General features: G+C 42.0%; 1 protein-coding gene across 2 annotated transcripts; it reads left to right on the top strand.

Moving 5' to 3' along the window:
• Window positions 1-335: 335 nt before the first annotated feature.
• LOC135377566 (endoplasmic reticulum resident protein 44-like) lies at window positions 336-18,451 on the top strand. Of its 2 annotated transcripts, XM_064610085.1 has the most exons (12): window positions 336-521; window positions 2,006-2,081; window positions 3,270-3,379; window positions 5,670-5,715; window positions 7,059-7,359; window positions 7,438-7,495; window positions 8,541-8,657; window positions 11,174-11,285; window positions 11,406-11,547; window positions 14,567-14,684; window positions 14,753-14,849; window positions 15,090-18,451. In XM_064610085.1, exons 1-11 carry the CDS (start codon window positions 465-467, stop codon window positions 14,831-14,833), a joined length of 1,218 nt encoding a protein of 405 aa, XP_064466155.1. In that variant the 5' UTR covers window positions 336-464; the 3' UTR covers window positions 14,834-14,849; window positions 15,090-18,451. The 2 variants fall into 2 exon arrangements, with proteins under 2 accessions (XP_064466155.1, XP_064466154.1); XM_064610084.1 differs by having other exon boundaries at window positions 14,753-18,451.
• Window positions 18,452-19,733: the final 1,282 nt, after the last annotated feature.

Raw genomic sequence — 19,733 nt, 5'->3', positions numbered from 1 at the left:
TAAAATCTACGGTAGATTAATCCTGACCAGGACTCGCAGTTGCGTGCTGCTGAGTCGCTGAGTCCGCCCGATACAAAGGGATCGTTCCACCCAAGATCATCATCATCTCTCTCTCACTCTCACATCGTTAATGCTGCTCTCTAGTGACATGTGCGAGAACCGAGAACCACTAAAATGTGAAAGTAATTGTTTGAGTAATTGTTTGATACACACTACACAAACAAACGATTTTTTTGCTTTAAACAACCCACTACTTCTGTCACAAACTCTCGTTTTTCTTTTGCATAGCAAAATTGAGTCACAGGTTTGAGTCTGATCATTTCCGGTAACGAGTGTATGACGTCCGAGAGTATTCTTGCCGTTCACACGTACCAACGTTCGTCGTTTCCTGGCAATGTAATCTGTCTTTAGGAAATTTAACTGTAAATTATTCTAATTTAGCCGTTGTGTACATGTCGTGAAAAATGCTTCCTACACTTCCCTTCACACTGCGCGTAACTTTAAGTGTTGTATTGTTTCTGGTAAGTACCGTCGGCCAAACAGGTGTTAGCATGTGTAGCGTGTGCGATCCACTGGCTTTTGTGGCGAACGTGGCCGTTGTAGTTTGTGCAGAATACTCCCCATTTTCATTTGTGTGAACTGATCCACCAGCCCTCTATTACCTGTCATACATCGCATGTTCAGCCTTGTGGTGTTGGTGTGCCATACGTTTCGCCTGCCGCGCAACCCCTGTGCTCCCGCTAAATGTTCGCATGCTCTGACTGTGGTTTACAACACATATTTCTTAGTGTAACATGTTTGTATACGTCGGTGCGACAAGATCTTTCGCACAGCAAAACAGTTTCTTGATGTTCATCTCTCCACTTACGTGCCTCGACACACTGGGTACCGCTCCTTACGGGTTCTCCATGTGCATTGCGTTTTTCGGGGAATAGTTTCGGTGAAGAAAGCTTTATGCGTATTGTTGTTCTAGTTGCACATTCAAGCTTGTCAAGTTCCAACCTCGTTGTGTATTGTTGAAAGCACAAGCTTGAAAAAGTGATTCAAAGTATCATTCGATTACATTGTCGCGGTCTCTCACAGCCAAACTTTTTGCTTGCGGTACGATGGTAGTAGCGCGATAACGAGCGAGGGTCAGCCGGTGTGAAACCTATTTTGAGCTTTATTTTGCTACGTTTGTCTGCGACAATGTTAATTCACATCATTCCAGCTTTACACAGAAAAGTCGCAAATGTTAATATTGCTTCATGCACACTCATTAAGCGTGTAAACAAAGCCGGCCAACCTCTTTAGAACGCATTTGATTACTTAAAAGCTCGAAATTCGTCCTAAGCATGCAAATGTCAGTGGGTAAAGTACAGGTGTTCATCACCGAACAGTAAAAGAACCAACAGCTGATTCTGGCCACGTCAAAGTAACTTTTTTCTGAAATCGCGATTGTTGGAAAACTTGTGGTCTCTGCTGTTATGAGCGCAGCTGCAGCTGTATATTGACGTGGCAATCCAACATTTGCAGCTCTTTGGTGTACGTGACGTCTAATCAGCCTGTACACATCTGTGCTCATACTCAGTGGTTTGCCTCTCCACATTGCCCTCAAAGCTAAATATATATATATATACACACACACATACTTTTCCATTAGATTCTTTTAAAATACATAAAAAATTATGTATGTGTGCAAAATACATGATTACTAGAAAAGTGGAAAATCCAGGGATGTGGTGAAAGTAGAATGATGTAGGAGCCTAGGGACAGCAGCCGCTGATATTACAAACAGAGACTGTTGTTGGCTTGGAGATCTCACTGTTGGCCCATGGAAAAAATGGTTCCCATCCCAGGTTCTGCTTCAATGGTTACGCAAATAGATCTTTTAATTACTTGTACATATATAACGAGTATGGGTACCTGCGACATTTCGTATTTTTGTCCATATGCTGCTTGATTTTTGTCTGTACAGTACCTAACCAAATGTGGATAACTTAGCATCTACTTCTTTCCGTTTCAGTTACCTTGGCATTGGACACCAGTTGCAGCTGGTGGAGCTGTAGCACTCACATCATCTAATTTTGATACCCATATTGGTTAGTTATCACATGTCTGTTTGATTCTCGGAAATTTGTGAACACGAGGCTGTGCACATGGTGGGGTCTGTGTTGAAATTCCTGCTTAAGACTACCTTCTACCTCAAAGGTGAACATCCAGCAAGGTGTTGAGGAAATGTTAAAGGAAGAGCCTTAGGTTGAGGGACTCTGTTATACTGTCTGTTACACTCTCTTCCCAGATGAAAAAGTTGTCTTGAGCTATGCCATTATGTTAATGCAAGTGATTAAGTCCCCTTCTGCACCAGAACAGAAAACGGGACTGAGAACATGTTTTGCTGTTGCATCAATAAAATTATTATGTATTATGTTATGAAATAATTATACCGGGTGTTTCAGTTAAATCCCCGGGCTAAATAATTCGCGAACGGGTGCACCAATCGACAAACTTTCTTTTTTACAAGTATCTGTGCGATACCACCTACAAGCTGCGAACCGTGTGAATGAGTGGCAGGCGCTCATTATTTAAATAAAAATTCGAATGAGTTTCGTAAAAAACATAACTTCTAAAGCAGGGTGCTGTCGACATTAAAATGGGTATTACCCCTTTTGGGACCTTCAGTGGACATCTATTAGAGAAAAATCTGCCACCGAAGTGGGTCATTTGTTGCTGTAATTACTTGGTTTCAGTTTACATATTATGTCGGGGCTGGTCGCGGAGAAGCGCAAAAGGACGTAATTCATTGATGGATAAGGGAATGGAAGAGCGTCCTTTTGCACTTCACTGCAACCAGCCGCGACAAAAATATGTAAACCGAAACCAATTAATTACTGCAACAAAGGACCCGCTTCGGTGGCAGATTTTTCTCTAAAAGGTGTCCACTGAAGGACCCAAAAGGGGTAGTACCCATTTTAATGCCGATAGCATCCTGCTTTAGAAGTTATGTTTTTTACGAAACTCATTTGAATTTTTATTTAAATAATGAGCGCCTCCCACTCATTCACACGGTGCGCAGCTTGTAGGTGGTATCGGACAGACACTTGTAAAAAAAGAAAGTTCGTCGACTGGTGCACCTGTTCGCGAATTATTTAGCCCGGGGATTTAACTGAAACACCCGGTATATATGTTATATCATTTTAATCTCTATTTTAATAACACAACAGATTATGCAATTATGCTAGATGTTTTGCCCTATAAATTATTGATGAGGTTGTCTATCTCTTTTTTAGCACAACATGAACTAGTCTTTATAAATTTTTATGCTGACTGGTGCCGGTTCAGTCAGATTCTTGGTCCGGTGTTTGATGAAGCAGCGCAGAAAATTGAAGAAGAGTTCAAGGTACTGTGGTATACATTTATGAATAGTGGTAACATCAGAGTGTTCCTGTTAAAAATTTGATTGACTCTTCATATAATTCTGGTGAACATCTATATTACATTGAAGAAACCACCATTCTCTTGAGCCTTAGGAGAAACAGAAGAACAGTCTGCGCCACGCTGTCTCTGCTATTTCTCCTGAGGTCTATGTTACCTTCATCATTTATATGTACTGTGATGAGCTTTGAGGTCTGTTTATATTTTTGAAGTAAAGCACAGATATACAGGGTGATCCACCAACCACGTTAGAAATTCATAGTAAATAACAGAGGCAATGGAGAAACTTGGTCAAGGGATTTTTTTTCTGACAGGAACATTTGCCACATATTGGTACCATTTTTATTTCATTTCTTGATTTGAACTCCGTCCCAAGTCAACCTAACGTTTTCTTTGCGGAATGGGTTGGTCGTGGTCATTTTACTCAGTATAGCACCTGATAAGACCCGTGATGCAAGGACAGTTACTGAAATAAATTTGACGAAAATCCATGGAAATGGGTCCTTGGCTCAGTCTCCCTTTTGTCGACTCTAGTCTGAGCGCAAAAGTGCAACGAAAGAAGGTTCCATTGACACGTCATACGAGGGGGGCGAGGGTAATAATCCCAACCCACAGAACAAACACATGTGGTGAATGTGGGAATCAATTACTATTTTATCAAAGACGAGTAACCCGACATTTTGACAGACCGGGAAGGAACTCAATTTCTGGTGCTGAAACTAGAGCTGACTCAAGCCAAGGACTCATTTCCGCGGATATTCGGCAAATTTATTTCAGCAATTGTCATTGTGTTACGTGTCTTATCAGGTGCTATACTGAGTAAAATGACCACGAGGAACCCATCTCCGCAAAGAAAACGTTAGGTTGACTTGGGAGATTTGGGAGCTCAATTCAAGAAATTAAATTTCTATCAATTGAAATGAAATAAAAATGGTACCAATATGTGGCAAATGTTCCTGGCAGAAAATAATCCCTTGACCGGATGTCTCTCCGTTGCCTACGTCATTTACTATGAATTTCTATCATGGTTGGTGGGCCACCCTGTAGATGATGTGGCATACTGGCTGCATGACGCTACCTTTGACTTACTTTGGGGATATTTTGAGCAGCCTTGCACTTTGTTTTGCATACAAGGTACATAAGTCTTGCTTTATTAGGACTCAGAGAGATGGTAGTCCAAACTATTCTGTGAGAAATTTGAAAAAGTTTTTTTTTACAGAGGCATAATTTTAGTATAGTCTTTTGTCCTTTTGTCTAACATTCGTCCATTAGTCACTATTTTCAGCTGTATGTACTCTATTACTATTTGTTCACATACATGCTGCATGAAGGCTAGTATGAGCGTTGTACACGGGTGGTGTCCTGTCCTGTTGCCCTCAGGCACCTTACGTACAGTAAGGATTATTGTTTTGGGTCTACAGAGTCCTTTACAGAGTTTACAACAGATCTTGTTAGCGGGCCAGGTGTGGCTGCTTAAATAGCCATTGTCTGTGGGAGCCAGGCCGGAGATCTTTGTTAGTTAACTAGGTCTTGCTCCTTTTCTTTCCCTCTTGAATGGGCTGCTCAAGCAATGAGGAACACAGGCAGGCAGGAGTGACCAAAGGATGAGGTGGATACCTTGACAGCCCAGAACCCAGGGACGGATAAGTTGGAACGTAAAAGGATAATGCAAGCAAGCTGGCTTATGCTTGATGTAGGCAACATATCCCTGAGTTTGGGGTTAAGACATGGTGATAACAAACAAACATACAACACAGGACAAGACTCGAAAGACTTGAGTTTTGTCCTGTGTTGTAGGTTTGCTTGTTTGTCCCCTTGTCTTCCCCCCAAACTATGGATATGCTGCTCACGTCACGCAGCATAAATTGGTAGCATGGATTGGAGCAAGGATAAATTGGGTTGAATGCCTTGACCAATTTTGTGTTTCAGGATCAATCATCCAGCATTTCATCAATATTATTATGTCACTGCCAGACCTGTCCTTACTGCCATACATTGCGCTGTGCAAGTAGTGGGCTTCCAATACTGGTGCGGCATAAATGAAAAATACGGACAACATGAAGACAGGCACCTTTTACCTTCATGCTATCTGTGTTTTGATTCATGCCGTGCAGAATGGGTAGAAGAGATCTTCATCTTGAACTTACTTCATAATGATTAATCAGTCACTTTACAACTACATTAGAGAGTCCTTTATGTTTCTGCAACTTGCCCAGAAGCTATTCTGTCGCTCTGAGATGTGTCTTCTCTTGCAGGACAAAAGTAAAGTGCTTTTTGGAAAAGTCGACTGTGACCAGGAGAGTACGTGTTTCTGATTTTACTCGATCTGTTCATAGCTAAAGCTTTTATTAATTTCAATCTTAGCAAGTGTTGAGTGGCTTAGTGACACAAATGTTTCATGTTAGATATATATATATATATATATATATATTTTTTTTTCCTTGCCTGCCTTTGTTTTTATACACAGTAACTTTTATCCTAAACAAACTGTGTGAAAATTAATTAATGTAGATCATGTGTGCTAGTGTAGTTAGGATAATAGTGAATAATGTAACACATACAATGTGATATTATGCACGTACATGACTGATGCCTCAAAAGGCAGTAGGTATAGACATCTTCAATCTGTTTAAAGGGTACGTAAGTAATTTAGTAAGGTGTATTCGAGTAAGTTTTATAACCTTTCAGTGCCAATGTCGGTGTACTTTTTAAGTATTACTCCTCTGGATTATCAATCTCTATAAATGGTATTCAAACTTTTTTGCATGTTCCACAGTAGAAACAGCTTGTTGGCAACATTGTGTCCGGAGATATCTGCGTATATTATGGAAGGGACAATTACGGTACATAACTATTTTGGTAACTTCAGAAGCTAAAGTTCAAAAGAATTTTGTAAAATGATAACTTACAGAAAAAAGAATGAAGATGATGCGGGAGTTAAAGATCTTAGAAGGCATTTCTGGTTAGACATAAAGGGTAGGCACATGTCTGAACAAACTGGTCTGTGTGGTGCACTGTGCAAACAAACAAATTTATTTGATGATGAATGGGGAGTTTCATCGCCAGGGGTGATACCCTATGAAAACCAAACACTATGCTACAGAGAAGAAATAGGCACCACATGTTTACATTGTTCTACTTGTTAAATTTCATATTGATACCTGCCAGGTAAAATCCTGTATTTTGTGTTTCTTTTAGCGGTTAGGTTATTCAGTTATCCTACTTATGAAATGTCAATGTTGATGATACACTGGTGTGCCATACAGTGACTTCTGTACGTTTCTGCATGTTTGCAGCCGCATGTTAGCTTTATGTGCTTCCGTTGTACAGAGCTCCACGCAACCTTGGGAAAAGTTGGAACTATGCAAGGGAATGGCACTGCAGTTGCTGGAGAAAATCCAGCCATGCAGCTCTATACCTACTGTTGTGAAATTGGCATGCTATTTAATTCAGTTACTACACATATGCTTCATGTGTGCTTCACGTGCTGCATGTAGTGTTGCAAGTAGACTTTTTTTACATGAAAACCAATGGAAGTGAGGTTATGAGTATAGGGCACACAGATTTCATAACAGTATATCATAAAGAAAGTGTCTGGCACACGTTTGATACCTCGCTAAGTGTTCATGCTTCTTTCTTTGCAGCATCTATTGCATCTCGGTACCGCATCACAAAATATCCAACATTGAAGTTGGTGCGCAATGGCAGTGTTTTAAAGAAAGAGTACCGGGGCCAACGATCTGTTGAAGCTATTACATCTCATATACGGGATTTGCTCAAAGATCAAGTGGTAGAGCTTAAGGAGGGTACCGAAGCTGATCAAATTGAAGAAAAGAAGTTGGCAGTTGTCGGCTATTTTACCTCAAAAGATACAACGGCATACGAGGTGTTTCGCCGTGTTGCATCTGAGCTTCGAGATGACTGCAAGTTCCATTTTATCCAGAGGTAAGCACACTTATGAATTCAATAACTCTTATTAACAAGTTTTTGCAAGTTATGTACTAATTGTTTGTTTTTGTTTAGGGAACCAGCTCCAGATGCACCAAAAGAAGTTATCTTATTCAAGCCTGCCAGAGCTAAGGTATGCTGTGGATATAGTGAAGTACAGTATTCTTATTTATAGAAAGCAGTTGGCCCAAAGAAAAAAAAACATTTGTAGATGCAGTAGGATTTTCTTGTTAGCTGCTCTTGGCATTTCTCTCTGACCCCAGTGGAGAGGTTGTCTCAAATTTTTCTTTTTTTATATCTACGGCATGCTGATGATGTGCTCGTATCTATAGCTTTATGCCACATATAGATACATACATTATATATATATATATAGATATGCATTATACATAGAGCCTGAAGTTTTAGGGTTTAACCCGATTCTTCCCCGAATTTGCACCCCGAATTGGAGGTTGCCCGACAAATTGCCCTCACTGAGACATCTGCAGGAACGCACACTAACTTGTTTGGCAGCAAATGCAGTTACATCACCATTTGTGCCAATCCAGTACAGTTAGTTTGGCTAACTGAGCCCGATTTTCCCCCAATTTACCACACTGGAAGTTTTTCCAGCTGAATTCGTATGAATGTAGAGCACATGTTCATTTACCCGATTTTTACACCACGAATTTAGAGAAAAATATTTCCCGAAAACTTCAGACTCTAATTATACATGGTGATTTGCTTTCATTCTAAATATACAGCTGCTTATACACTGATGGACATTTCCTGAAGTTTCATCCCAGTTTTTCATAGAGACTATTACCTGGCTCAAAGTAAACAGGAAATACAATTGTACTCTCACCACATAACTTTAAATGGCGTGTTTCAGTTAAATAGCTGAACTTCATCGTGATAGCTGGTGACCAGCACTTCTTTACCGGCTTGGTGGGGTGTCGCACACCTTATCTAGGACAGATGGGCCATTGACTTTGTTTTGTTGTGCCATTCTATCACATGACCATTTTTCCAGTACCACCTGGGGGTGTGGTTATGTCACAACAATAGACATTGACTAGAAATTGAATGTCGATAGCTCGCACTGTGGCATATTTGCAGTAAAAGGATGAAAATAAGTGACATGGAACCCCCCCAGGAAACAAGAATTCTGAATAGATAACTTGATCATTTTGTTGTAGTGTGGAGTGAAGGATGAAGCATACACTGGGAATGTGGTGAGCTTTGATGACTTGAAGAGCTGGGCCACTGACAAATGCATACCATTGGTCCGGGAGATCACTTTTGAAAATGCAGAGGTGAGTTGCCATCATAAGACAATTGATGTTCTGAGGCTGGAACACATAGAAAGGACAAATACATACAAAGCCTCAAGTGCCTAAGAAATTAATGATCAAAGAAGGAAGTCACTGAAAAGGTTAGCCAGCTGTAGGACTCGAACCCTCATCTTCTGGATTACCAGTCCAGAGCCCTGGACCGGTTAATCCAGACCATTGCTACCATAGTCTAGAAGCAGAACCAGTTGCTTGAGAAACTTGCGACATGAGAGCTGAGACGCAAATGCTTCCCGTAGCAGTTTGAAACTTATTTTTTTAAATTTTGCTAAGAGCTTGAACAAAAAATTCAGCGGGCTTAACAATCTGTAATTGTCTAGAGTTGTCTATTTAGTTTATCTTCTATGTACAGTAGACTCTATATCAAAGCTACGTGAGGAAGAAGGCTTCACCTTTGTTTTCCCTCTCCCAAATACACTATCAAAGGTATGATTTCGGGGATTGATCCCCTGAAACCGCTCCCTATGGCTATGCAACTGTAAGTTTAGTCTTGTAGTTTTCATGCTCTGGTGCTTGCTGGATGAAGATGTCAGCTTGAAATGTCGTGGTAAGGGCATGACAACCGCAAATCGCATGTAGAAACAGCAGCTACCACCGTCTTCACTGTCACAGGAATGACAGCATATGGGGCAGATCGGCATTGACCTAAATACCAGCCTTAGTCAGGACCCCAAACTCCAACCCCCTGAGTTGGGATGCTTAAAAGCAAGGCAAAGGAAATGGGTTGCTCTGTATCTTTTGTTAACTTCTCCCGTGAACTCCACGTGTGACACTCCATGGTGCAGGATCAACGTACCGCTGAATTAAAGTAGCACAGAAGTCATTTTTAACGCCCTCTTTGCTTTCTATAAAACTGTTAAGAAGGCCAGTAAGATGCACAATGAGAAGTAATTCACCACACAGTCATAATTATCGCAGAAATTGAATTTAAAGTACGCCGCAAAAAAGCGACCGTGTGCAACGGTGGTGGAGAGCAGTACCAGCCTATGATCTACGTGTGACCTTGCACTGGTGCTACAGAGTCCACGCTCACTGATCGGTTCAGAGAAATGTCGTCTGCTACTCAGCTGTCGTCTGCTGCTCGGCTGTTTAAGGCTCTGAAAAAGCATTGCTCCTGGCTTGGTCGTGATTTAACCGCTCCTTCTATCCCCAATTCTCTGGGGGAACTGGCAAAACTGGTTTACGTCAGCAAAGGGACACGGCGCTGACCTACATTGACCAGCAAACCAGAACGTGCGGACTGTGTAACGTCATTGGTGGCGTGGCATCATGCTTCTCTTCCTCATTACACCTGGAGTGGCGAGTTAAAGGTGAACGCGCAGAGCTATGTGTATGTGAGCTTTTTTTCTGGGAAACAAATTGCTAACATGAAAACCTTTCGTGCTAACCGGTAAATTGACACACACACACTTTCATCAGACATCCTTAATCTGAAAATTTTGTGGATGGCCCTCTGTACTCCTTCGAGGTCCCATGAAATATTCCCCAAACGTGCCTCCACCAATATGCTGGCTCGCTAAATGCTGATCTGTTGTCTGAGGAAGAACTGCAGCACAGAAAAAGCTTGCAACGTGCTTTCATTGGCAGTGATTGGCCAGAAGCACCAACTCAGCAGGTCTTCCTTCTTCGACCTCCGCTAGCTCAAGTTGGTCCCGGTTGGTCGCGGCTGTTGGCTGTAGTTGGTGCAGGAAGTTGGCACACACAAAAGTAACCATAAGAGATGCTTAGGTGTTGAAGTCCACCATAATACTGCGTCATACAGTGGAGCGCTTGGCACCCTGAGTAATGCGAGCGTACATACAGTACGACATCATTTCAAGGGGGTTCTTTTCCAGGTAACAAAAAGAGGAAAAAAACTGTCACGCGTGGATAAATACAATAAGTCGTTTCTGAGCGATTGCCTTGGGAAGGAAAATCTGTGACGCACTCACGTCTTGAACGCACCCCAACTTTAATGCCGAAATGCTGGCACTTTTTTTTTTCCCTGCACATTAAACGCACCCCTTTAGTAGCACGGCTGGATCGTATCGTGCTCGCGCGGCTGCTTGTATCACACGATCAAGGAGAAGGAGCGCCAAAGTAATGAACGACACGTGCGACTGAGATTGTGGAGTATTTCGTCTACGCTTGATGGAACGGAAGACGATTTGATGTATGAGAATTTCGGCGTTTCATGCCAGGGAGATCGTCGCTGATATCTTGGAATAAAACGGCAGTTTTTTTTGTTGTTGTTTTTTTTTTCGATTTTCCCCCACGTATTGAACGCACCCCCTCAATGGTACGATGTCTTTGGGTAAAAAATGTGCGTCCTTTACGCGAGTAAATACAGTATCCTGTTGCTTCCAATTAAGCTTATACGGAACTCAAAACAGCGAGCGGACTAAATATTTGCAAATCTGCATTCAAAAAGCACCACGCATATTTTGTCTCTGTCTTTGCTCTAAATGTGCACTAAAAATCATGGTCGTTCGATATGCTAGGAACTTACAGAAGAAGGACTGCCATTCCTTATCCTGTTTCATCACCCTGATGACAAAGATGGTGTGGAGCAGTTTACGAAAGTTGTTCATGAGAGCCTGCAAGGGGACAAACGTATGTACCCCTTATATTCTGCATTGTTGTTGAATACAACTGGAACCATGCTACCTCTTGTCTATTTGCTGAGAAATATATTGCACCTACTAATTCCATTTTGCATTTATAACTTTTTAGATAGCCTCAACTTCCTCATTGCTGATGGCATTAAGTTCTCTCACCCTTTGCACCATCTCGGCAAGACTGGCAAGGACCTTCCCTTGATTGCTATTGATAGTTTCCGTCACATGTATTTGTTCCCGGACTTCAAACAGCTCACGTAAGTCACCTCCGTTGTTATAGCTTAAAAAGGTACACCAATTGAGCAGCATCTCTGACTAGCACTTTTTTAAAATCAAGATGATTGCTGTTCAGTCTCATCTCGGCATTTGGTCCAGCAAAGAGTTCATACACAGGGCAGTAGAGTACGTTCTTTTGAAGTGCTTCCAAATCCACATTGCTTATTGCAAAGTGCATACTCGGGTCTGTTCACTGTCATGACCATGAATGTCCCTGCATGCATATTTGCTGGCGTCAAGTAACAACTCTCTCTCTCTCCCCACAACTCTCTTTGAATTTGCGTCTTGGTTTCATCATTGCTGTCAGCACTGCAATGAATAATCATCAAACCGAGAAAGCATGCATGCACAAGCGAGCTTTGCTTTTCAGAAGCTTTTGACTATGTGAATGGCTCATTAGCGAAGACTTAAGGAAGATCTATCGGCTAGGTCGAGGAAAGACGTGAGCTCAGAGAGGGCCATGTGAAAGCCAAGAGCACTTCCACTGTTTAGCTGCGTCTTTCTACCGTTTTGGGTTTGTTGCAGCCAATATGGGACAAAACTCCATCCCACAAGCATGTGCGTGGGACAGCAGGACTACCACCATAAGAGCAGGACATGTCCTGCCTAAATTGAGATGTCTGGTCACTTTAGGTTATACCTAACCACAAACCTGTCATGGTCCATGTAACACAATTAGTTGTAGTCCTGTTACGTCATGGGTAGCACCAGTCAATCAACGCGTTATCAACTGTAATCAACTGTACAAGGATGTAATACATGTGCATTTGCAAATCCAAGATATTATCTGATATTATCTGATACGTAATATATGTCACACCATAGCTTTTAAGAAGTTGTGGCTGTTAGCCATTACTAAGACCCGAGGTTTTCCGCGATTCCGCGAAATCCTTCGTTTGGTACGAAATTTCGCGGAATCCCTTATTTTGCTCGAAATTTCACGGCTTTTTGCACGGAATTTTGCGGAAATCCGATCGGATCGAAAGACGCGATTGGCGCAATGTGGACGGTTACTACGACGCCGTGCAGCATCTCAGGAGAGGTAATGCACGCTCACACAAAAGAGCATCAGATAAAAGCATGTGCACGCTCCCAACTGCTCTATCGCATAATTGCGCACCCCTAGGGCGCGTTCTCAGCAAACCATATACCAACCCAGGTACATCCTGGCGATATAAAAAATGCGATGTTAGGATATCCATGGGAGCTTCACAGAGAGCCCATTTACGTAGAAAGTACATCCATGCGACATCCATATTTGGATGTTCAGGGGATATTTTAAAATATATGCTATTTTTGTATTGAATCAATTTGGGATTGATAGTGATTGATTGCTATAGCAAATGAATGCTGCACACACTAATTAAACAAAAAGGCATCTAGTACTTTTGGCAGCACACCCCACTTGGGGTGGGGTGCCCAGAGACCTTTTGGCCATAATCGAAAACCAATGCAGAGCGCGCGTTAATAAATGTGCTTTCGCCTTTCACCATATGAGACGCAGGCTCCCTTTTTGGCCCCTCCACCGCGGACGCGGACTTCAAGAGATACCAGAGCAAACATATACTGAAATACAAATCGCTGGAGTCCATGCATCAAGTGTAGCGTGGCGTATCACGTTTGCAACGGTGACAACGCTTTTGCAGTTAACTTGTGAGTCTGCAAACGACGTCAGCGTATCCCTGCAAACGTTCCTGACACTCCATCCTGGCAAATATCATGTTTTTAACTCAAGCTACCATCTATAATGTGAATACTTGGTAAATAAAGTAGTAAACTCACAAATTTTCACCGTTTGCTTACACCATGCCACTAAGGGTCACGTGTCCTAGATGTCTCCAAGAAATAACGCGCGCTTGCTCCTTTACATCTACCAGATGTTCCAGGGATATAGAAAGTAAGACACTTTTCGAAGTCGCATCGTGGACGTACGGGTAACGTCGCATAGACGTGGCGGACATATGCGACGTGTGCGACCTTTGTGGGACGTACCTGGGATATTTCTGGTCTACCAACTTTTCCGACTTTTTGAGGGGAGAAAAAGTGTGAATATTATGCGAGTAAATATGGTAATTTGGTTTTGGAACGGAATAAGGGTGCTTGCTCCGAATTTAGCATCTATTGCGATCAAGTCTTTGTCAATTCCTATAAACTCTGTTTAGCTGAAAGACCTTTCAGCAAGTATAAAATGATTGTAGGGCGACAGACTGCATTCGCTGCCAGAGGAGAACACAAGATATTATGTAATACTAAGCCACAACAGAGCTTTGAATCTAAGTTTATAAAATATCTTTTGTTCCCATATTATACCAAGAAAATAAGGTATAAGAAAATAAGGTAAGGTAAGGTAAGAAAATAAGGTATTCCCATTTGAAGCAGCCGTTGACTCCTTGCTGCGGAAAATCACGAAACTTACAAGTCGGTGCCGCGGAATTTTGAATGTGCCGCAGCAGAAAACCAGTGGCCTTAGCTATTGCTTCATATCAACTCCTAGATCAGAGACTGTCCTAAGCCAACCTTACAGGAGTTGAAGAATGCCTATTCAGGCTAGTTATCATGAACTGTTGCACAATGTCAAGAGGAATATTTTTGTGTCCTGGATCCAGAAGAAGGATCAGTGGCCTTTTCTCTGGCTTATTCGCAATTGTACTGGATTTGTGTATGTGTAACTGTTTGTTTTGTGCATTAATCAAATACCACTTCAAATTGGAGCAGTTCAATACTTGCCCACTTTTGTACCCTGCACATTACAAGCTGTACTGTTTGATGCATTGATTATTACATGCGAGTAATATTAAATTATCAGCTTACTTTGAAATTGTTTTATAGATCGAAAGACTTCAGAAAGCTTAAAGTATCAGGACATCTCAAATGAGTTTTCTCCCGTGTAGATATGCTTCGAATTACAAAGTGCTTTGGTGATTTACTCGTGAAACTGGCATTGCTGTACAACACCAATCAGTGATTGGTCATTTTTGATTGTATGGCTTACTTCTTCAGTGTTCCTGGAAAGCTAAAAGCTTTTGTCGAAGACTTGTACTCTGGAAAATTGCACAGAGAGTTCCACTACGGACCTGATCCAACAGTAGGTGTAGCTGGTGGAGATGCAGAAACACAGGTGAGCGAACAAACAGGAGTGGTCTTTGTACAGGGATATCCTAAAAACGCTTGTTTCTCTTCCCCTAGACCACGCAGCCTCCCGAGTCAACCTTCAAGATGCTGGCACCATCAAGAAACCGATACACGTTGTTAAGAGACGAGCTGTAGTAGAGCTCATTCGAAGGTAGAAACTGTGACTGCACTTTTGTGAGGGGGGTCAGACCACCTGTTTTAATTTTTTATTGTCAAGTACATTGTAATTACATCTTCAACATGGGATACTAGATGCAGGTGATGTACAGTGTTTGTGTTGTGCATTTATTGCAAATGGAGTGAACACTTTGGGTTGTGGAATGGAGAGTTTGTTGAGACCGGCATTTGCTTGGCAAGTGCACAGAGACAATTTTGTGTGCTTTCGTTGCAGATTTGTAAATGCTTCTTCCGAGCTGCAGATTCTCTGGTGGCTAAGCATCTCACACAAGAAAAAGCCTCGCTTCTGTAAATGGCATCGTCTGTACATGCACTACAGTTTATTTAATATGTAGCTGATAATGGTTATGGGTCACGGTTCATGTTGCCTACCTGCTTCTACCACTTTTTAAAAGTAACTTTTTCTTGCACATGTAGTGCATGCGTTTTATTTTGTAAGGCATTACCGGTAGTGTGGCACCTATGGATGGGGGTTAAGCAGGGTGCTTGTTCTTGCAAGTTGCACTTGGTACATCAGGAGGTATCAAAAGTATTCTTTGTGACAGGTTTTTTAGTGTGTTATATAGCACTTATTTTTTCTTTTTGCAAAATTGTTTTGGCCTATCTTGAATCTCCGAGTTCTGTCTCAGGAAGTGGCAAACTATGTTGACATTAAGAGTCCATGATCATATCAGTATCTGAAAAGAAACTTTTTTTTACCACCTGCTAAGTTTATCAACGGTTTTATGATTTGGCATGGACTTAGTTAATTGGGCCATGATGGAATGATAAGTTTATGGCTTGTATGACTCTTTCATTCTGTAGGAGAAAATTTGTGATCGAAATATACTGGAAGTTACATACCCCAGGAAATTACATGGTCCGTTTGTTTCAGCTACAAGCTGGATGCTTTTCTTACTTGAGAGTTATTTGTTTAGTGAAGTGCCTTTTTATGCTTATTTCACCCACGCGACCTTCAGAGGCTATTTAGCAGAAAAATTGTTACCAGTGAACGTTGTTAATGGGAGAGCGCAACTACTTCACCAGTGTCAGTCACGAGATTCGGAAGTAGCGTATCTGTGAATGCAGTAGAACACAGGCAGCAACAGAACCAACGGGAACAAAATGATAGCCAGGTGTACTTTTACAAAGTGGGAAACCAGTTCCAATCATATAACGTAATTCATATTCTTATGTCCACTTATAGCACCTTCTCATTGTGTCAGTAATTATACTGGAATGCTGAAATTCCTAGCCGCTGGCTTCACCTGTAAGAGGTGTTAATTCGGAGCAAGAGGTTTTGAGAGGCCGCTCTAAGGGTGTCGCTAGCAGAATTGCATCAATGAAAATTTGACTCAGAAAGCGATAAAAGATTTGAGATTACATTTTAAAAAAATATTGGGGTTGGTGCGCCAATAAGCGACAATAAAAGCTTGCACGCATGTATCCAGCTCTGAAAAATGTGCGGTTTACAGGGGCACTTGATTCGGAACACACTGTATTAGATCTCGGAAAAGATAGGCAAGGTTTGAATAAAATTAATATATTTTGTTAATTTGTCCAATAAGCAAGTGCAATAAAGAGCGCTCACAAACCGCATGTCAGCTTACATGTGGCTGCATTCTGTAATGCATCATGTCAGACCAGTACATCACAAAGTTTGCACACAGCAGTGAACAGTGACGTTCTATTGTAAGTAGAGCACTACACGGGCTGCATTCTTAGGCCTGGGCCAGAGGAATTTCTAGGGTACCCAGTTACAAAAGTTGATCGTGGCTAAGTAACAGTGGTGTAGCACAGGCCTGTCAATGCACTGGGCCATCCCAGGCCCGCATAAGGGCTGCTTTGCCCGGCCCAAGCCCATGCAGTACTCTCATTCAATCACAGCCATGGGCATGGTCTCTGCTGCTGCTGCAGCCGCTGGTGAATTTGCAGTAGCTTTCCTGCTTACTCTTAGAAGCTTACCTGCAAGAATTCAATGCACACTTAACAACAAGAAGTAGCAGAAGCTACAGAGAGATGCTTTTCTCTCTCTCTCTCTCTCTCAGACTATCATTCACCATGGAAGCGAAAGGCCTGTTTATCATGCAGAACACATTCATTACCATGTCAGTTTCTCTAGCTAACAGCTATTAGCTCTGCAAGGTTTTACGGTAGAAGTCACTGGAGGTAAAGCATGGAATGGGATAGATGGTATTCTTACCTTCTTGGCTTTATTTCTATGTTGCAATATAAATTCCCAATGTCCTATTGCATGAAAGGGAACCTGCAGGACTTTCTGCTTTAGTGATGGATGACCCACAGTAAAAGCCTGTACTCCTGAATGCAAAGATGAATCATTGCAGCAATGGGATATCTTTGGTGCATAACTTGTCTCATAAATTGCCTGCCTTCATAAATTTCCAGGCTTTTATGGTCTCTCAGTTTCATAAAAAGGAGGGAGAGAAAGCCAAGTCTGGGAAAATGAACACACATTTTGGAGTTACCCGTGCCCTAGAACACTGGTTCTGTAAACTGACCCTGCGAGTTTGGCGTCATAACAGCTGACTTGTTTTTTCTTGCGCAAAAAGCGTTTTTCATCTTGCCCGAAGCTGATGAGTAAATTGTCGTCTGTCCATTTACTTGAAAGAATGCTAGATCCTAATTGAACCAACGTTAACAAGTTACTCTTTCAGTAAATGTTAACTGTTGAGAAATTACTTCAAGGAACACTAAGCTTTTACCTCCAGTGTTTCATAACCCGGGATTAACATTACTATACATTGATTACAACTATAAATTGATTTTGGGTTATAAATTATTCAATGGGATGCCTCCTAGAGAGTATTGAACATATGTTCAAAATATGTAGCAAGTTGTGTTTAGTTCAGTATACTAACTGGCTATTTGTCCTTTATTTATATCAGAAAAAAAAAACATTAAAGACACTGCAACATAAAGTAGTTATTTATGATTATGAGAAGAGTCACTTTTTTTCTGTTTCACATGCGAACTGTTAGCCAGCTATACGTAATTTCATGACTACGATCTAGTTCAACTGCCCATTTTCAATAACTTACCCATACAGCTGATTCTACGGTACGGTGTAGGCATTTGTTCAAACAAACGTAGCACAGACAAACCTCCAACACTATTTACTTACACAGTACAGTACTTCCACTTGATGAGTAAGCAACAGACAATGGATCAAGCAAACGAGAATTGCCTTCCAATTCTGTTTTGTTCTATTGCCTATGCAAATGTTGCTAAGTGCTTAATGGAAATTTAGACGTAGACGTCTTGTTTTCGAATGAATGAGGGGATATTTGTAACATCCGGTGCTATTTTTGTACAACGCTCGTAAATAAACCAGACTTTGGAAACGCGCACAGCATACGCTCGCTACTGTAAGTTTGTTTTTTTTAGGTTTCCTATTTCCTCGTCTTTCCTATTAGTACCAGTTTGTGCACTCCACATCCGTGTGTGTTTGTGAAGGATTTCTAGAAAAACTTAAAACAAATAGTGCTGTCTGATGAGTGTGGTGAAATGACCTTTGGTTTGTAAGGGCTATTTCTCGCCAGCTGTAATAAAAGTGTCTTGTTTGGGGTAACAGCTGCAGTAGCTGCAAAGGTGCTGATTCATTATAATAGACATCTCCCTGTTTGTAAACAAATGACGTCGTAGTGTTCGACAGCGCCACCAATTTGGTAGAGTTGAAACTACACTCGAAGCTAGGGCGAACAATGTCGCGCCCGAAAGCCACGGTCTTGAGTGGATTACGATGGTCTCTGAAAGGGACGCGACCTTCGGTCCTACTTTTCTTGCGGTAGGAAGCAGCTAGAGTCACTAAATGATTGGTGATAAATAGGCAGCGAACAAGTGCCCATTCATGGAACCCAGCGCTCCGCTTCCGATTTGTTTCGGCTTCAGTCATGGGCGTACCGAGAGGAGGGCAAGGGGGCCGTGCCCCCCCCCCCCTTGAACTCCAAGATCGCTTGTCAAAATAGTGCACTCTATAGTCATATGTCGTAATGATTATTCTCAGATGTCATAATAGGAACCTCTGGACATCGTGCGCAATGTTCGCCTCCAGAAAAAAAAATTGCTAAGGGGTGGGGGTTTGCATGCTCGCCCCCCCCCCTTCCCCCTAAAAGCGCTTTGCCCCTCCTTCGAAATATCCTGAGAACGCCCATGGTTTCAGTCTGTTTACCAACGATGACGTTTCTCGGGTAGAGGTCTATTCTGAGTAAGAGAACCCATGGAAAGATACAGGGCGTCCGTGGTAACTGTAGTCAGATTTTTTTTTTCTTTTATAGGGAGCTTCCTTTTTTTTTTTCAATCATTGTCGACATATTTTTAGTTGAAGTAGGCGATCTTCTCGCAGTACTAGCTACCTCCTGGAGCATTGCCCTCATTATTTCACTAATGAACTTTTTAATTACGAAAGATAGAAGCACAGTTCAATGGCAACACGCTGATGCCGTTGCCTTTTTCAGAGAAAGGCTTGAGTCAAACATTTGAGGGTGATTAATGCGTTGACAATGCGTTAGCATTACACGTTCCTCTTGCTTGTAATTGCAAGTAGAAGGTCCGGGATGCATTGGAGAACTGCCACACCATATGAGAAAGAAACTCAGCCGCTCGCGAAATTCGCGGAGAACGCACGAGACACGCACGTTTGAACATATCTGAACACATCCAGAGACGAGGCGCAGCTGACGAGAGTGACGACGGCTGCTCCGCGCCCCCTATACCCCTTTTTCGTGCACCCTCCAAAATCTGGGGCGTGAAAGGCGCACTCGCGCACGAAACTCTCAAATAAGGTACCACAACAACTGCACGTGAGGTCCACGTTGCTTCACCTTTTTTCACCGTAGTGTTGTGGCCCGTCTGCGAATGC

This window comes from Ornithodoros turicata, chromosome 1 (genome assembly GCF_037126465.1).
Source record: "Ornithodoros turicata isolate Travis chromosome 1, ASM3712646v1, whole genome shotgun sequence".
NCBI classification, from domain to species: domain Eukaryota; kingdom Metazoa; phylum Arthropoda; class Arachnida; order Ixodida; family Argasidae; genus Ornithodoros; species Ornithodoros turicata.
The sequence above is the reverse complement of the archived record's forward strand: the minus strand, read 5'-3'. Positions and strand labels throughout refer to the sequence as shown.

Coding starts and splice junctions, on each gene's coding strand:
- LOC135377566 (XM_064610085.1), top strand. CDS start 465: ATGCTTCCTACACTTCCCTTCACACTGCGCGTAACTTTAAGTGTTGTA. Junction 522..2,005: donor TAAGTGTTGTATTGTTTCTG/GTAAGTACCGTC, acceptor TTTCCGTTTCAG/TTACCTTGGCATTGGACACC. Junction 7,496..8,540: donor TCAAGCCTGCCAGAGCTAAG/GTATGCTGTGGA, acceptor ATTTTGTTGTAG/TGTGGAGTGAAGGATGAAGC.